The sequence below is a fragment of the Mesocricetus auratus genome, unplaced genomic scaffold (assembly GCF_017639785.1).
Source record: "Mesocricetus auratus isolate SY011 unplaced genomic scaffold, BCM_Maur_2.0 Super-Scaffold_100008, whole genome shotgun sequence".
NCBI lineage: Eukaryota > Metazoa > Chordata > Mammalia > Rodentia > Cricetidae > Mesocricetus > Mesocricetus auratus.
The window spans coordinates 43,562,042-43,575,460 of record NW_024429192.1 but is presented as its reverse complement, the minus strand read 5'-3'; the positions used below and the strand labels follow the sequence as shown (position 1 = coordinate 43,575,460).

The 13,419-nt window shown below is 40.5% G+C and overlaps 2 protein-coding genes across 2 annotated transcripts; both read left to right on the top strand.

Annotated features, from left to right (window-relative positions):
- The first annotated feature begins 2,013 nt into the window (after nt 1-2,013).
- LOC101835167 (resistin-like alpha) lies at nt 2,014-4,915 on the top strand. The gene is made up of 4 exons (XM_040750372.1): nt 2,014-3,267; nt 3,433-3,581; nt 3,997-4,116; nt 4,642-4,915. The coding sequence occupies exons 2-4, from the start codon at nt 3,458-3,460 to the stop codon at nt 4,767-4,769; spliced, it is 372 nt and encodes a 123-aa protein (XP_040606306.1). The 5' UTR covers nt 2,014-3,267; nt 3,433-3,457; the 3' UTR covers nt 4,770-4,915.
- Nucleotides 4,916-11,644: 6,729 nt separating this feature from the next.
- On the top strand, nt 11,645-13,419 carry LOC110341780 (resistin-like gamma). Its single transcript, XM_040750738.1, has 4 exons — nt 11,645-11,755; nt 11,921-12,069; nt 12,540-12,620; nt 13,146-13,419. The coding sequence occupies exons 2-4, from the start codon at nt 11,946-11,948 to the stop codon at nt 13,271-13,273; spliced, it is 333 nt and encodes a 110-aa protein (XP_040606672.1). The 5' UTR covers nt 11,645-11,755; nt 11,921-11,945; the 3' UTR covers nt 13,274-13,419.

Here is a 13,419-nt window from a genome sequence, read left to right as displayed (position 1 = left end):
TGCATTAATTGGTGGAGTGGTATTGTTAATCCTCTTTGAATATCTTCTGCAGCATATTCTACAGAAGGGGAGAGTGATTGAGGCTACTCCAGCTGTTAATGACTCTTAGGCATCTCTCTCACAGTCCTCCACAGGAGGTTATGTATGCCTGGTTATCTGAAATTCAAAAAGCTACTGCCTAGTCCCCCCACCCTGGCAGCTCTCCAGGCACGAATGTTCTCCAAGGGCTGGTAGTCAATGACAGGTAAGAGTTTTATTGGCAGGCCAAACTAAGACAGGCACAGTATAGTTGCTGAGCTCTCCTGAGGTGGGGTCAACAAGGCCTGAGCAAAAATCTCTGGCTCCTGCTGAGTGCCCATATAATAAATGAAAAAGGGTAGATATGTAGGAAGTTAAGGCCTGCCAGGCCTAGAGAGCCAACCTGGAGTCTGATAGTCACTGTCAATGGTCCTGATCCTGCATAGCCAATGAGGGGCAATCACAAGATTCTGCCTGAGGCCCTAGCAACAGGAGCTGTCAGAGGTCTTTAGGGTGCCTAGTCAGTTAGGGGCAACTACACAATGTCAACAGATCAGAAAACATGGGTGCTGGAAGAGTATATAATCTTGTATGCATTGCTAAATAAACAAGTCTGCATTTTATTCCTTTCACCTGACTCCCTAGGTCCCTGTCATTCACTTTGTGCCTTCTTCCCACCTCCCTGGAAGGATCCCTTAGGACCAACAACATCTGACTGTCTTGTTTGTTCTTACAAACAACAGCGGGCAACACTGTTTGTGAGGATGGAGACTCAGAGGCCTCTCTGACCAACGAATTACAGGCACATTTCCCATTTCTAGATTATTATTTAATAACATATGGAAGTGTCCTTTTGACCCAATACATGACACCTTCTTTAGTCAAGTTATTTAGCTATTGTTTTGATAACCCATATATATTTCAAAATAACCCATGCCCAACAGGGTTGTAAGGCAGATGTAAGTACTGTTTTTCTTGATAGTCTCTGTCAATTTCTGTATACCACTGTTTATGAAATGGATACTCCAACCAATTTTTTGTGGGTGTCTATACATGTAACTGAGCTGTATAAGAACTTTGATTGTGGATTCACCTACTATTCACTTGAATTGAAATATGGATATTATGGCTGTAGCAGTGACCACATAGGTGAGGGTATATTTGATTTCCTTGCTGAAAGACATAGGCTTTATATAATGTATCCGCCACCTTCTCAAGGGACAAACTAGCTCATGCTTGTGTCCCATACACTGTCATTTCCACTGGGGTACTAGGATACATAGCTTTTTATCACACCTTATGAGATTCTTAATTTATTTAAAAGCTTCTTGGATCTTTTCAGACTAATCCCATATCTCACCTCTCTGTACTCCAAGTGGGCTACTGGGGTTAAATGGAAATCTTCCAATATCCCAGGTGCTCCAGTATACCTGTGGCCTTCTACATTTACAGGCACAGGATACTGATGGATTAAAAGAATAACTTTTTCAGGTATCATATGTGTCTTACAGGTCCATAAAGTTTCAATAGCAAACCCACAAACCTATAATTTGGAAAGAGGACTCCAGGTGACATCAACAGCCTTCAATTGCAGGCAACCTTGGGATGCAGTGGGAACTACTTGTACCCCTCCTGTTTTCACTCATTTTACCCCTTGATTGGGCTTTAAAGCCTTGAAAAATCCACAAGCTCAGTATTTGGCCCTTCACCAGTTGCCCTCTCAGGAATTTGCACCATTTGTTTTTTAATAAACTGAACAGGATTCATCATTTGTTTTGTTATTTCCACATCTCCTGAATGATTTAGCACGCTTATACAATCAGTTTATTTACTGATCTAGAATCATGTAGTTCTGCTAGAGCTTTTCCAGTCTCTTATACATACCATCCAACAAAAGGACATATAAAAAGCCACTATGGCCCTGTAACAGTCTTATGGTCCTGACAAATGCAGTTTTTTTGAGTTTAGTATTGTTTAACTCCCCAGTGTATGTACTACTATTTTATCTGGTGAGTTAGGCATTGACCATCTCTTCTGTAATCTTTGTTTATTTGTTTCTTTATTATTTTCATGGAATTTTATTTTCCTTACTACCTGACTTTTCCTAAGGATTTCAAGTGTTTGAATACCAGGAAGGGATGTTTAGCACAAAACTAACTTGTACTCTTTCTCTTTCATCCTGCAAGTTGCAAGAATTGGCCAACCCATTTCTCCATGTCATTCTGTCTTTTATCAAATTTACCCACAAACAAGAAGGTAGTACCTAATAGCCATATATTACTTTCCCTTTGTAATTTCTTCCTTACACTGATTAGCAAATTGTCACCGACTAGCAAGCTTGACAGTAGATGCACCTTTTATTACACATATCAGTGGTTTGGCAACCTCACTACAGCTTGTCAATACTCTTCTCTTACTTGTTATCTCAAGAACCATGAAATTTGGTCTAAATCTTTTAAGTTATCTCGTAGAATAGCAGACCCCACTTATCAAGCTCCACTTGGATTTTTCCTACAAACACCTTACCCATACTTGCCCTCTGGGAAGAAAACTCAGCCTTGCTTGTATGTTTTATCACCCAAAGTAAAGTCCCTTCATACTTCTGATGAAGTAAGAGGTATGGGAAAAGGTCTCAGCATCCATTGCAGAGACACGAAGTCACTTTTTCCTGACAGCTTTGATTCTCTCTTGTCCCTATTGTGTTATGTGAGACTCTTAAGATACAGAACATATGTGCTCTCTCTCTCTCTCTCTCTCTCTCGTGTGTCTGTGTGTCTGTCTGTGTGTGTGTGTTTTAGCTGTTGATACAACTTGAATGCAGCTCCATCACTGAAAAGCTCATACCAGAATGTGTTGCCATTCTTTGATGCTGCATCTATGAAGCTCTTTCCTGGGTTTTCCAGGAACCTCCAGGGGGCCAAGAGTCTCCACTTGGCAGTTCAACTGGTCAGAGTCAACAGTTCATTTCTTCTCCCATAACTGTGTTGTGGGTGGATCTTGGAAGTTTCAGCTTTTTCAGAAAAGTGAAGAGAGTTTACTTGCTCAGTATCACAAACCTCCTATCTTCTACTTTATCCAAGTGTCTTAACTCACATAAAATTGCTTTGCAAGACACCAGGCTGTCAATCATACTGAAAGCTTTCAAGTCACTGGGATGTGCTTGTATATATTAAGGGTGGCCAGTCAGCAATCCACAGTGTGTTAAAGCATCTCAGCTGGTCAGGGCCTGGAACTACTTCTGAGCTTCTGGTGAGTCAGTCAGATCTGGGGAACCCTCCCTGCTTCTCTAAATGGCCAACACAGTTACAGGCTGGGTACTTCTGCTGCTTCTGCCCTATTCTCTCCAAAATATTTCTTTCCCTCACAGCCATGCCAGAGCTTAGTGCTCTCATCATCTATGTCTTTTTATCACAGCCCTGGGATACTGACTTTCAACAGGATGAAGACAACAATTTGCTCTCTTCTCATCATCGGCTCCCTTCTTCAACTGATGGTCCCAGTGAATACTCAGGACAACTTAGTCTATCTCCTGGAGAGGCTCAGGGATCTTCTCAACCAACAAGGTATGAGATGAGTAGCAGAAACCATAGCCTAATCCTTGCTCATGCTGACTGTTCATATCCCACTCTAAGATCTCAAAGTCCATTCAGTCCACTCCATCCCAAACTTCCTGACCAGTGCTTTCTTCAGTACTCTACCCTTTGGAACTCACAGACAATAACTCGGTATTCTTGATGAGGATGAAGAAAAGCAGGATAGGTCCTGTGATTTATGAACACATTATGAAACAGGTTTTAATATTAAGCTTTTAGTTAGTTCATTGAATTTTCACAGCCAGTTTATGAGGTAAGTATACTTTATTTTTTACTACTTCCTCTTTACAAATGAGGAAACTAAATCATAAAAGTTAGTGAGTGTACTACTTATGGAAACACTGACACGCCCAAGATAGAAAAGGACATAGAACGGAATTGTGAGAAAGAACATTGGCATTATTCCTTTTTCCCTCTTACTCAGGCTACCGTCCCTCCACTGTGCCTAAGGCTCCCTCCTGCACTAGTGTCAAGGCTATGGGCAGACTAGCCTCCTGTCCTACTGGTGAATAACTCCTCGAGGAGAATTTGTGAATAATCTGTCCCTGTGTCCATACCAGTCAATCTCATAATGCCACATTCTCCTAACTCAGTTATGTATTGTCATGGACCTGTATCATAGTCCCAGGTGCCTAGACATCCCTTCCTGATTTTCAGTTACATTAAAGACACTACTGAAACACTATGGCTTTGTCCCTCTTTTCACTTCTTACTTCACGCCCACATATGACAGTCAACATGGACTTAAATTGTGTGGTCATGGATATGACCCACCTTTCTTTCCCATGGCCTGGTAGTGATAGAAGAAAAGTCAGTATAGAAGTGAATTTGCCATCAATTGAGAGGCAGTGAAACTCCAAGTCTTTTCATTTTAATGATTTTTTCCTTGATGATAACTCTCAAAGTTGATTTAGTTTTATGTCCCACAAAATGTAGATACATGCACGAGTTCCTAGTGAGGAGAGTTAGGGATTCTCCAATCCCTTAGTGTCTGAGGTCTCTGATGTCTTTATCTCACACAACCATGCAGGTATGATTGCTACTGGTTGCTCTTGTGGTTTTGCTTGTGGCTCTTGGAATATCCAGAATGAAAACATTTGCCACTGCCTGTGTCCAATCACAGACTGGACTGCTGCCCGCTGCTGTCTACTGTCCTGAGAATGAGGAGGCTGAGAATCTAGTTTTGAAATGACGATTATAACAAAACTTTGTTCTCACCCAGGAAATCTGATTCATTGTCCCGTGATGAATTCATATTATACAGTAACCCTGCTTCTTGAGAAATAAAAACTGATTTGCACTCATCTATGTCTTTAATGTTTTTATTCCTAGTTTGTGGTGTCTACTGTCAGAAAACATTCTCAGTACCTCAAAAATTACACTGTATCTGAGATGGGTGATCAAGAAAGATATGAAAAGAAAGGAAGATATGGATCTCCCCCTTTCAATTCTCTTACTCCCCCATTTAAAATAAAAAATAATAATATTGGATAGCAGGAAATACAGAGGAGTGGAATAGCATGCTTTTGTGAAAACCAATAACTACAGCAGTGAGATTTGGAAGACTGCAAAGTATGGGCAGAAGGGAAATTTAAAATAACTATGTTCTAACTTTTCAACATGTATGTCTACTCCTTCCAAATCCAGTGCCAATGACGGTGAAGGTGACTTCTTTCCCAATCACATGACTCACATATGTCAAAAGAGCACCACAGTTCTCACCTGCTACTGACAATTATAATACTATATCTTACTGGTACATTAAAAATTTACAGAATTCCTGTGGAAGGAATATGAGGATGGGAGGGAGAGGGAACTTGAATTGGTATTTAAAATAAGATTGTTTTTAATTTAAATAAAAATTAATTTAAAAAATTTACTGAATTCCAAAGGAAAAAAAATTTAAAATATTGTTGACAATATTGAGAAGGTAAGCAAGGGATTGGGTATTATGTGTTCTGTAGGTTTTGGTGCTTCTAATTCTGAGCCTTAACAGGAGAATATGTCAACATTTAGAATACCAAAATAATTTTAAGTAATAAAGTGGTGTGATTATTGATAATTTAAGTGGAATTAAAATACACTGAATAAAACTACCATAAAATCTTTTCTTTCTGGGGATCAGGTGAAGGATGGGTTGAGGGTTTGGTAGGGGGCATGGGAGGATGGGATGGAGAGGTAATGGGGGATTGATATGTAAAATGATTGTTTCTAAATTAAAAAATCTTCTCTTTCCGTCTTAGTTATGGCGGTAGGTTTCTCAAAGCTAAAAAACTATGAAGAATCCACTTTTTATATTTATATTTCAAACTAACATAAAATAGCCAGACATGCTAGTGTATACTAGTAATTCAGGTGTTAATGAGGCATAGATGGACAGATCTAGCTTAAGTAACTGAATGGGCAAATTTCAGGCAAAGGGAGAGAACAAGGTAGACAGAACTTGAGGACAATTTCAAGAATTCACTTCCAATTGGCCAACATACGTACAGGTACATAGAGAGAGAGGGGGGAGGGAGGGAGGGAGGGAGGGAGGGAGGGAGAGGGAGAGGGAGAGGGAGAGGGAGAGGGAGAGGGAGAGGGAGAGGGAGAGGGAGAGGGAGAGAGAGAGAGAGAGAGAGAGAGAGAGAGAGAGAGAGAGAGAGAGAGAGAGAGAGAGAGAGAGAGAGAGAGAGGAGATGGGGAATTAAGGGCCAGAATCCAAATGGTGGAAGGAGCATTTTCTTCTTCCAGGGTAAGTTAAGTTCTTGGGGAGGAGCTCAAGATAGAATAGCTTCCCTTGCATGAGATAAGGACACATGAGATGACTAAAAATTATTTATGTTTTATATCATGATATTAATATTAATATGAGACCTTAGGGATAAAGGAACAGTTAGAAGTGAATAATAATATGTTTGTATCTCAAGTTAACATGGGTCAATTGTCCTGGTTGGGTATTTTGACAATTGACACAATCTAGAGATATTTTAGGAGGAGCTATAGCTCTCCTTTTGAATGGAGATATCTTAATGCTTAAGTGATAATGTATTTAACTTATTTAAATATTAACTTATTTAAGCCCTGTGTACCCCAAGCTCTCAGACCACATTTGCATTGAAATTAGACTTTCTTACTTGATTTCCAGCATTTCTTTTACACTTATTTTGACTTATGGTCTGCTTTATTCCCAATGTCTTTTTTTATAATTTATTCTTTTAAATTTCACTTTACATTCCAGCCATAGTTCTAGCTCCCACCCCTCCTCTTGTCCCCTCAACCCCTCAGCCCACTCCAAATTTACTTCTCCCAGTCAACCCAAGTCCACTTCTCCTCACAGGTAAGGGCTCTCATGAAGAGTCAACAAATTCTGGCACAATAGGTTGGAGCAGGGCCAACCAGGTGCCTCTCCCATTCATAAAGGCTGAGCATGGCATCCCACCATAGAGAATAGACTCCAACAAGCTAGCTCATGTACCACATTTGTGTCGTGGTACTACTGACAGAGTTCCCACTGATAATCCAAGCTTTGTAGCTGTCTCCCCATGTGGAGATCATACATCAGTCACTTGGAGTCTCTACCACTGTTGGTGTAGAGTTCATGAGTTTCCACAAACTTGGTTCAACTATCTCTGTAGATTTCTCCATCATGACCTTGACCTCCCTTGATCATATAATCCCTCTTCCCTGACTTCGACTGGGTTCCCAGAGCAAGGCCTGGTTCTCCATTGTGAATCTCTGCATCTCATTCTCTCAATTACTGAGTGAAGGATCTATGATGACAGCTGGGGTATTCACCAAACTGATTACAGAAGAGGGCAGTTTGAAACCCTCTCCACTACTACTAGGAGTCTTAGCCTGAATCATCCTTTCAGGTTCTTGGGAAACACTCTAGCACTAGCTTTCTCCCTAACCCCAGAGAATCTCTCCTTATTAAGATGCCTCTTTCATTGCTCTTCCACTGCACCCTCCACATCCAGTTCTATTACATTCTTATCACCCTGACTCACAACACCCTGTAACAGTTACCAATTTATTATATTGAACTCCTAGTCAAGTGGCAAGCTTGGATCTTGACCTAAAATTTAAAAAATGAATAAAAATTGCATGGTTTTAGTCATTCTCCAGTTTTTCTGTATTTTAAAAACATGTTGTTCTGTTCTCAAACCCTAGTACTAGACTTCCAGACCATTCTTCACAAAGAAGTCAGGCTCCATGCCAACAAACAGTGACATCCCCCCAAACCATCTGGGTCCTTTTTAGGTATGCTTAAATATAAGCTATCAATTATTGATGACACAGTGGAGTGAATAGGAACTGAGAAAGTGACCAAAAACTGTAGTTGCCAGGAATAGGGAATTGAAGCATTATGAAGCCTTGCACAAAACTTGATGTCAATGCTGGGATCACAAGACACAGATGTTCTAGCTGTCCTTTATTTTATACTAAAATTCTAAACACCGGAGAGGAAGTACAGCAAAGAAAAGTGGAGTCTTGAGAGTAGAACCAGTGAGAGTAGACAGTGGTCATTCTGTTTTACAGCACTGCCATAAAACTTTGTGTCTAGCTCCTTTCTAGGGGTTGGCATGGAAAAGACAGAATAATAATTATGGAGTCTGACTGCAGAGGAATATGTCAGTGTGTGTGCCACCCATGATGAGTGTGCTTAAAGATGGTCTATGAAAACGTGAGCATTTCTCAGAATTCATTTTCTTAACTCCTGCAGGTTCCTGCTTAGTTTTATACTAAATATCAATTACCTAGCAGGAGATAAGGGAGTCAACATATATCACCATACACTTGTTTTAGAAACAACTTTGTTTAGGACAACAAAAGCTTTGAAGCTGAACATAAGTAGCCTTCATGTTCTCAAGCGGTCCTGAATCTAAAACTGAGACGAGATTTGCTGTTTTATTTTTATATTTGTGGTATTGCATGAAAATATTTTATAGTTTATGTGACTTCCTTTTTTATGGTCAATGTCCAAATGAAATGGAAAGTGTACTAACAGAAATGGATAACAAACGTGTTTGAATCCACTTCCTGTATTTCATTTAGCCCCAGAGTAGTTAGACAGGTTTATATAAAGGAGAATGCAGTGGAATGGAAAGACCTTGGTTCTAGTAACAGCTCCCAATCTACAAGATGCTCATCTGACACCTTACATAAGCACAATGTTCACCTCAGTCTTGGGTTAGTAATCATTGAAGTGCTGGCATCAAATTAGACAAGGTCCAAAGCCTTTACAAACCCTAATGCTCTGATGTTGACACCAGACTGATCTGGGAAACACAGAGATGTCCTTAGGATATTGCAAGCGTAAGTTAATGCCCATTCTGGTGGGAGTTTGGAATGCCATGATGTCAGTAGAAGCATGAAAGCAGAAGGCTGGACTCCTGATGTAAGGAGGGGAATACAGGAATCGATTTTCTTGATATTGTAGCCTGCCACTTTGCTGAAGGTGTTAATCAGCTGTAAGAGTTCCCTGGTAGAGTTCTTTGGGTCATTCATGTAAACTATCTGCAAACAGTGAAAGTTTGACCTCTTCCTTCCCAATTTGTATCCCCTTGATGCCCTTTTGTTGTCATATGGCTCTGGCTAGAACTTCAAGTACAATGTTGAAAAGGTATGGAGAGAGCGGACAGCCTTGTCTTGTTCCTGATTTTAGAGGAATTGCGTTGAGTTTCTGTCCATTTAGTTTGATGTTGCCTGTTGGTTTACTGTATATAGCTTTTATTATGTTTAAGTATGTTCCTGTTATGGGATAGTTTTCTTCTCTGATTTTGTTGAATATATTTTCTGCCCCTTTGAGGTGAGTTTCTTCACCTTCTTCTATACCTGTTATTCTTATATTTGGTCTTTTCATAGTGTCCCATATTTCCTGGATATTTTGTGTTAGGGATTTGTTGGACTTAAGATTTTCTTTGTTTGATGAATCTATTTCTCCTAGTGTATCTTCAACACCTGAGATTCTCTCTTCCATCTCTTATATCCAGTTAGTTATGCTTGCACATGTATCTGTAGTAGATGACCATTTGCCCCGCTTTTCTATTTCCAACATTCCCTCAGATTGCGGTTTTTTTTAACCTTCTCTATTTCAGCTTTGAACCCTTGCACACCTTAAATTGTTTCTTGCAATATTTGCATTGTCTTTTCCTCCATTTCTTGAATTTTTTGGTTTTTATCTTCCATTTCTTTAAGGGATTTTCTCATATCCTCTTTGAGGATCTATCATTTTCATGAAGTTATTTTTAAGGTCATTCACTTCTGCCTCATCTGCGTTGTGATGTTTAGGTCTTGTTGGAGTAGATTCTCTATACTCTGTAGGTGTCATATTAGTTTTTCTGTTGCTGGATGTGTTTTTAAATTTTCTCCTTTCCATCCCTTCTTCTAGTGGGTGCAGAAGGAGTCTCTTCCTCTCCTGATGGGTAAAGGACCAAGGTTCACTCCCGGTGGGTACGAGAAGGTCCAATTCTCTGGAGGCTCTCCTCTTCCCATGGATGGAGGCAGTGGTAGTACTGGATCCTTGGTAGTTTCAGGATGGGCTGGACCTTGTCAGGCTGGCATCCTCAGTGTGCAGTACCCAGGCCTTAGCTGGCTCCAAGCAGGGCAATGGAAGGCAGGCTTGAAACAGGCCCATGCTTACCTAGTCCCGTGGGTAGAAGAAAGGACTATGATGCTGGCAGTCTATGGGTGGGTTGGATCCCACTGGGATGGGAACTGCTGTGCACAGTCCCCAGGCCTCAGCTGTTTCCCCACAGGGCACCTAAAGTCAGGCCTGAAAAAATCCCACGCTTAACTCGCCTGCCCAGTGGACAGAGAAAGGGACTAAAACACCGGTAATGTCTGGACAGGCTGGACCCCAATGGGATGGAACCACAGTCTACTTTTTTCTTTTCTCCCTTTTACCACTTTTCCAATTGATTTTAAGTATTTGAATAACATTAATGGATTGTTAGCACAAAACAAACTTGTACACTCTTTCTCTTGCACCCTGCCAGCTGTAAGAACTGGGCAAGCCCATTTCACCATGTTATTCTCATTTATCTAATTTACCCGTAAACCAGAGGCTAATGCAGAACATAATAGTCATATATTACTTTCCTTGTGTAATTTCTCCCTTACACAAGAAGATTCCCACTGACTAGCAATCCTGACAATAGATGTACTTTTTTATTACACATAGCAGTGGTTTGGCAATCACTACAGCTTGTTAATGCTCTCTGCTTATTATTTTTCTCAAGGACCATAAATTTATTCTAAACCTTTAGCCTATCACATAGCACCTCTGAATTCACACAGCAGACTCCATCTATTGAGCAGGTATTTTACTCTATAATACTTAGAGGAAAACAGCCACACTTGGATTTTTCTTACAAACACCTTACCTTACTTGCATGTTTTATTACCCATAGCAAAGTCCCTTCCTACTGCTGATTAAGCAAGATTATGCTTGCACTATGTGGGAAAATATCTCAGCACTCACTGTAGAGACATGAAGCCACTCTTTCCTGACAGTTTTGGTTCTCTCTTGTTCCTACTCTGATGCCAAGTGTATTTTGTGAGATGTCTTTTTATGATACAAAGCATCCTCCTTCTCTCTCTCTCTTCCTTATTCCCTCCCTCCCCCACTCTCTTTCTCCTGCGCATATGTGTATGTAAGTGTGTGTGTGTGTGTGTGTGTGTGTGTGTGTGTGTGTGTGTGTGTATTTCAGCAGTTGGTACAACTTGAATGCAGCTCCATCACTGAAAAGCTCATACCAGAACCTGTTGAAATTCTTTGATGCTGCATCTATGGAGCTCTCTCCTGGGTTTTCCAGAAACCTCCTATAGACAAGATTTACCACTTGGCAATTCTTAAGATGAGAGTCAACAGTTGATTTCTTCTCCCATAACTGTGTTGTGGGTGGATCTTGGAAGTTTCAGCTTTTCCAAACAAGTGAAGAGGGTTTCCTTGCTCAGTATCACAAACTTCACATCTTCTACTTTAGCCAAGTGTCTTAACTTACATAAAATTGCTTTGCAAGACACCAGGCTGTCAATCATACTGAAAGCTTTCAAGTCACTGGGATGTGCTTGTATATATTAAGGGTGGCCAGTCAGCAATCCACAGTGTGCTAAAGCATCTCAGCTGGTCAGGGCCTGGAACTACTTCTGAGCTTCTGGTGAGTCAGTCAGATCTGGGGAACCCTCTCTGCTTCTCTAAATGGCCAACATAGTTACAGGCTGGGTACCTCTGCTGCTTCTGCTCTACTCTCTCCAGAATATTTCTTTCCCTCACAGTCATGCCAGAGATTAGTGCTCTCATGTTCTTTGCCTTTTTCTCACAGCCCTAGGATACTGACTGTCAACAGGATGAAGACAACGATTTGCTCTCTTCTCATCATCATCTCCTTTCTTCACTTGATGGTCCCAGTGAATACCGAGGAGACCATAGACTCTTTTGCCAAGAAGCTCAAGGATCTCCTCAGCTATCAAAGTATGAGATGAGTAGGAAAAACTATAACCTAATACTTGCTTGTGCTGACTGTCCATAAAATCTAAAATCCCCTATATCCCACTCTAAGATCTCAGCCTCTGTTCTGACCACTTCATCCCTATCTTCCTGAAAAGGACTGTATTCAGTACTCTACCCTTTGGAAATCACAAACAAAAACTCAGTGTTCTTGATGACAATGAAGAAAAGGAGGCTGAGTCCTAATTTATGAACACATTATGAAACAGGTGTAATATTAAGCTTTTAGTTAGTTCATTTAATTTTTACAGGCAATTTATGAGGTAAGTATATTTTATTTTTTATGACTTTCTCTTCACAAATGAGAAATGTAATCATAAAAGTTAGTAACTGTACTACTTTTGGAAACAATGACATGCCCAATATAGGACAAGATTTAAAATGGAATTGTGAAAAAACTCATGGGCAATATCACTTTTTTTCATTTTACTCAGATGACTGTCCCTCTCCTGTGACTAAAACTCTCTCCTGCACTAGTGTCAAGGCTATGGGCACCCTAGCCTCCTGTCCTACTGGTGAGTAACTCCTCAAGAAGAATTTGTAAATAATCTGTCCCTGTGTCCACCTATTGATTCCCTAACATCACCTTCTCTTTACTCAGATTTGTATTGCTATGGTGCTGAGTCATAGTTCCAGGTGCCTAGACAGCCCCTCCTGGTTTTCAGTTAGCTTTAGGATGCCACTAAAGGACTCTATGAACCCAGTTATTTCAGTCACTTCTTCCTTCATACCCACAGATGATGGTCTACCTGAACTTCAATTGTGTGGTCATGAATGTGGCCCTCTTTTCTTTCCCATTCCCTTCCCTTGTAGTGGTAGAAGAGGAACCAGCACACAGGCAAATTTGCCATCAAATGAAAGACAGTGAAATTCCAAGTCTATTAAATTATTTTTTCTTGAGGATAACTCTCAAAATTGATATAGTTTTATGTACCACAAAATCTAGATATATGCATGAGCTTCCTAGTGAGAACAGTTAGGGATTCTCCATGTCTTATGGTCCTAGGACTCTGATGTCTTTATCTCACACAACCATGCAGGGATGACCGCTACTGGTTGTTCTTGTGGTTTTGCTTGTGGATCTTGGAATGTCCAGAATGAAAACGTTTGCCACTGCCTGTGCCCAGTCATAGACTGGACTGTTGCCCGTTGCTGCAAACTGGCCTGAAAATGAGGACCTGAAAATCCAGTTTTGAAATGATGACTATAAAGAAATTGTCATCCCGTCCGGAAAATCTGATTCATTGTCCCTGTGGTGAACTCATATTACACAGTAACTCTGTTTTTTAAGCAATAAAGACAGATTTGCACTCA

Coding starts and splice junctions, on each gene's coding strand:
- LOC101835167 (XM_040750372.1), top strand. CDS start 3,458: ATGAAGACAACAATTTGCTCTCTTCTCATCATCGGCTCCCTTCTTCAA. Junction 3,582..3,996: donor GGATCTTCTCAACCAACAAG/GTATGAGATGAG, acceptor CGGAATTGTGAG/AAAGAACATTGGCATTATTC. Junction 4,117..4,641: donor ACTAGCCTCCTGTCCTACTG/GTGAATAACTCC, acceptor ACAACCATGCAG/GTATGATTGCTACTGGTTGC.
- LOC110341780 (XM_040750738.1), top strand. CDS start 11,946: ATGAAGACAACGATTTGCTCTCTTCTCATCATCATCTCCTTTCTTCAC. Junction 12,070..12,539: donor GGATCTCCTCAGCTATCAAA/GTATGAGATGAG, acceptor CATTTTACTCAG/ATGACTGTCCCTCTCCTGTG. Junction 12,621..13,145: donor CCTAGCCTCCTGTCCTACTG/GTGAGTAACTCC, acceptor ACAACCATGCAG/GGATGACCGCTACTGGTTGT.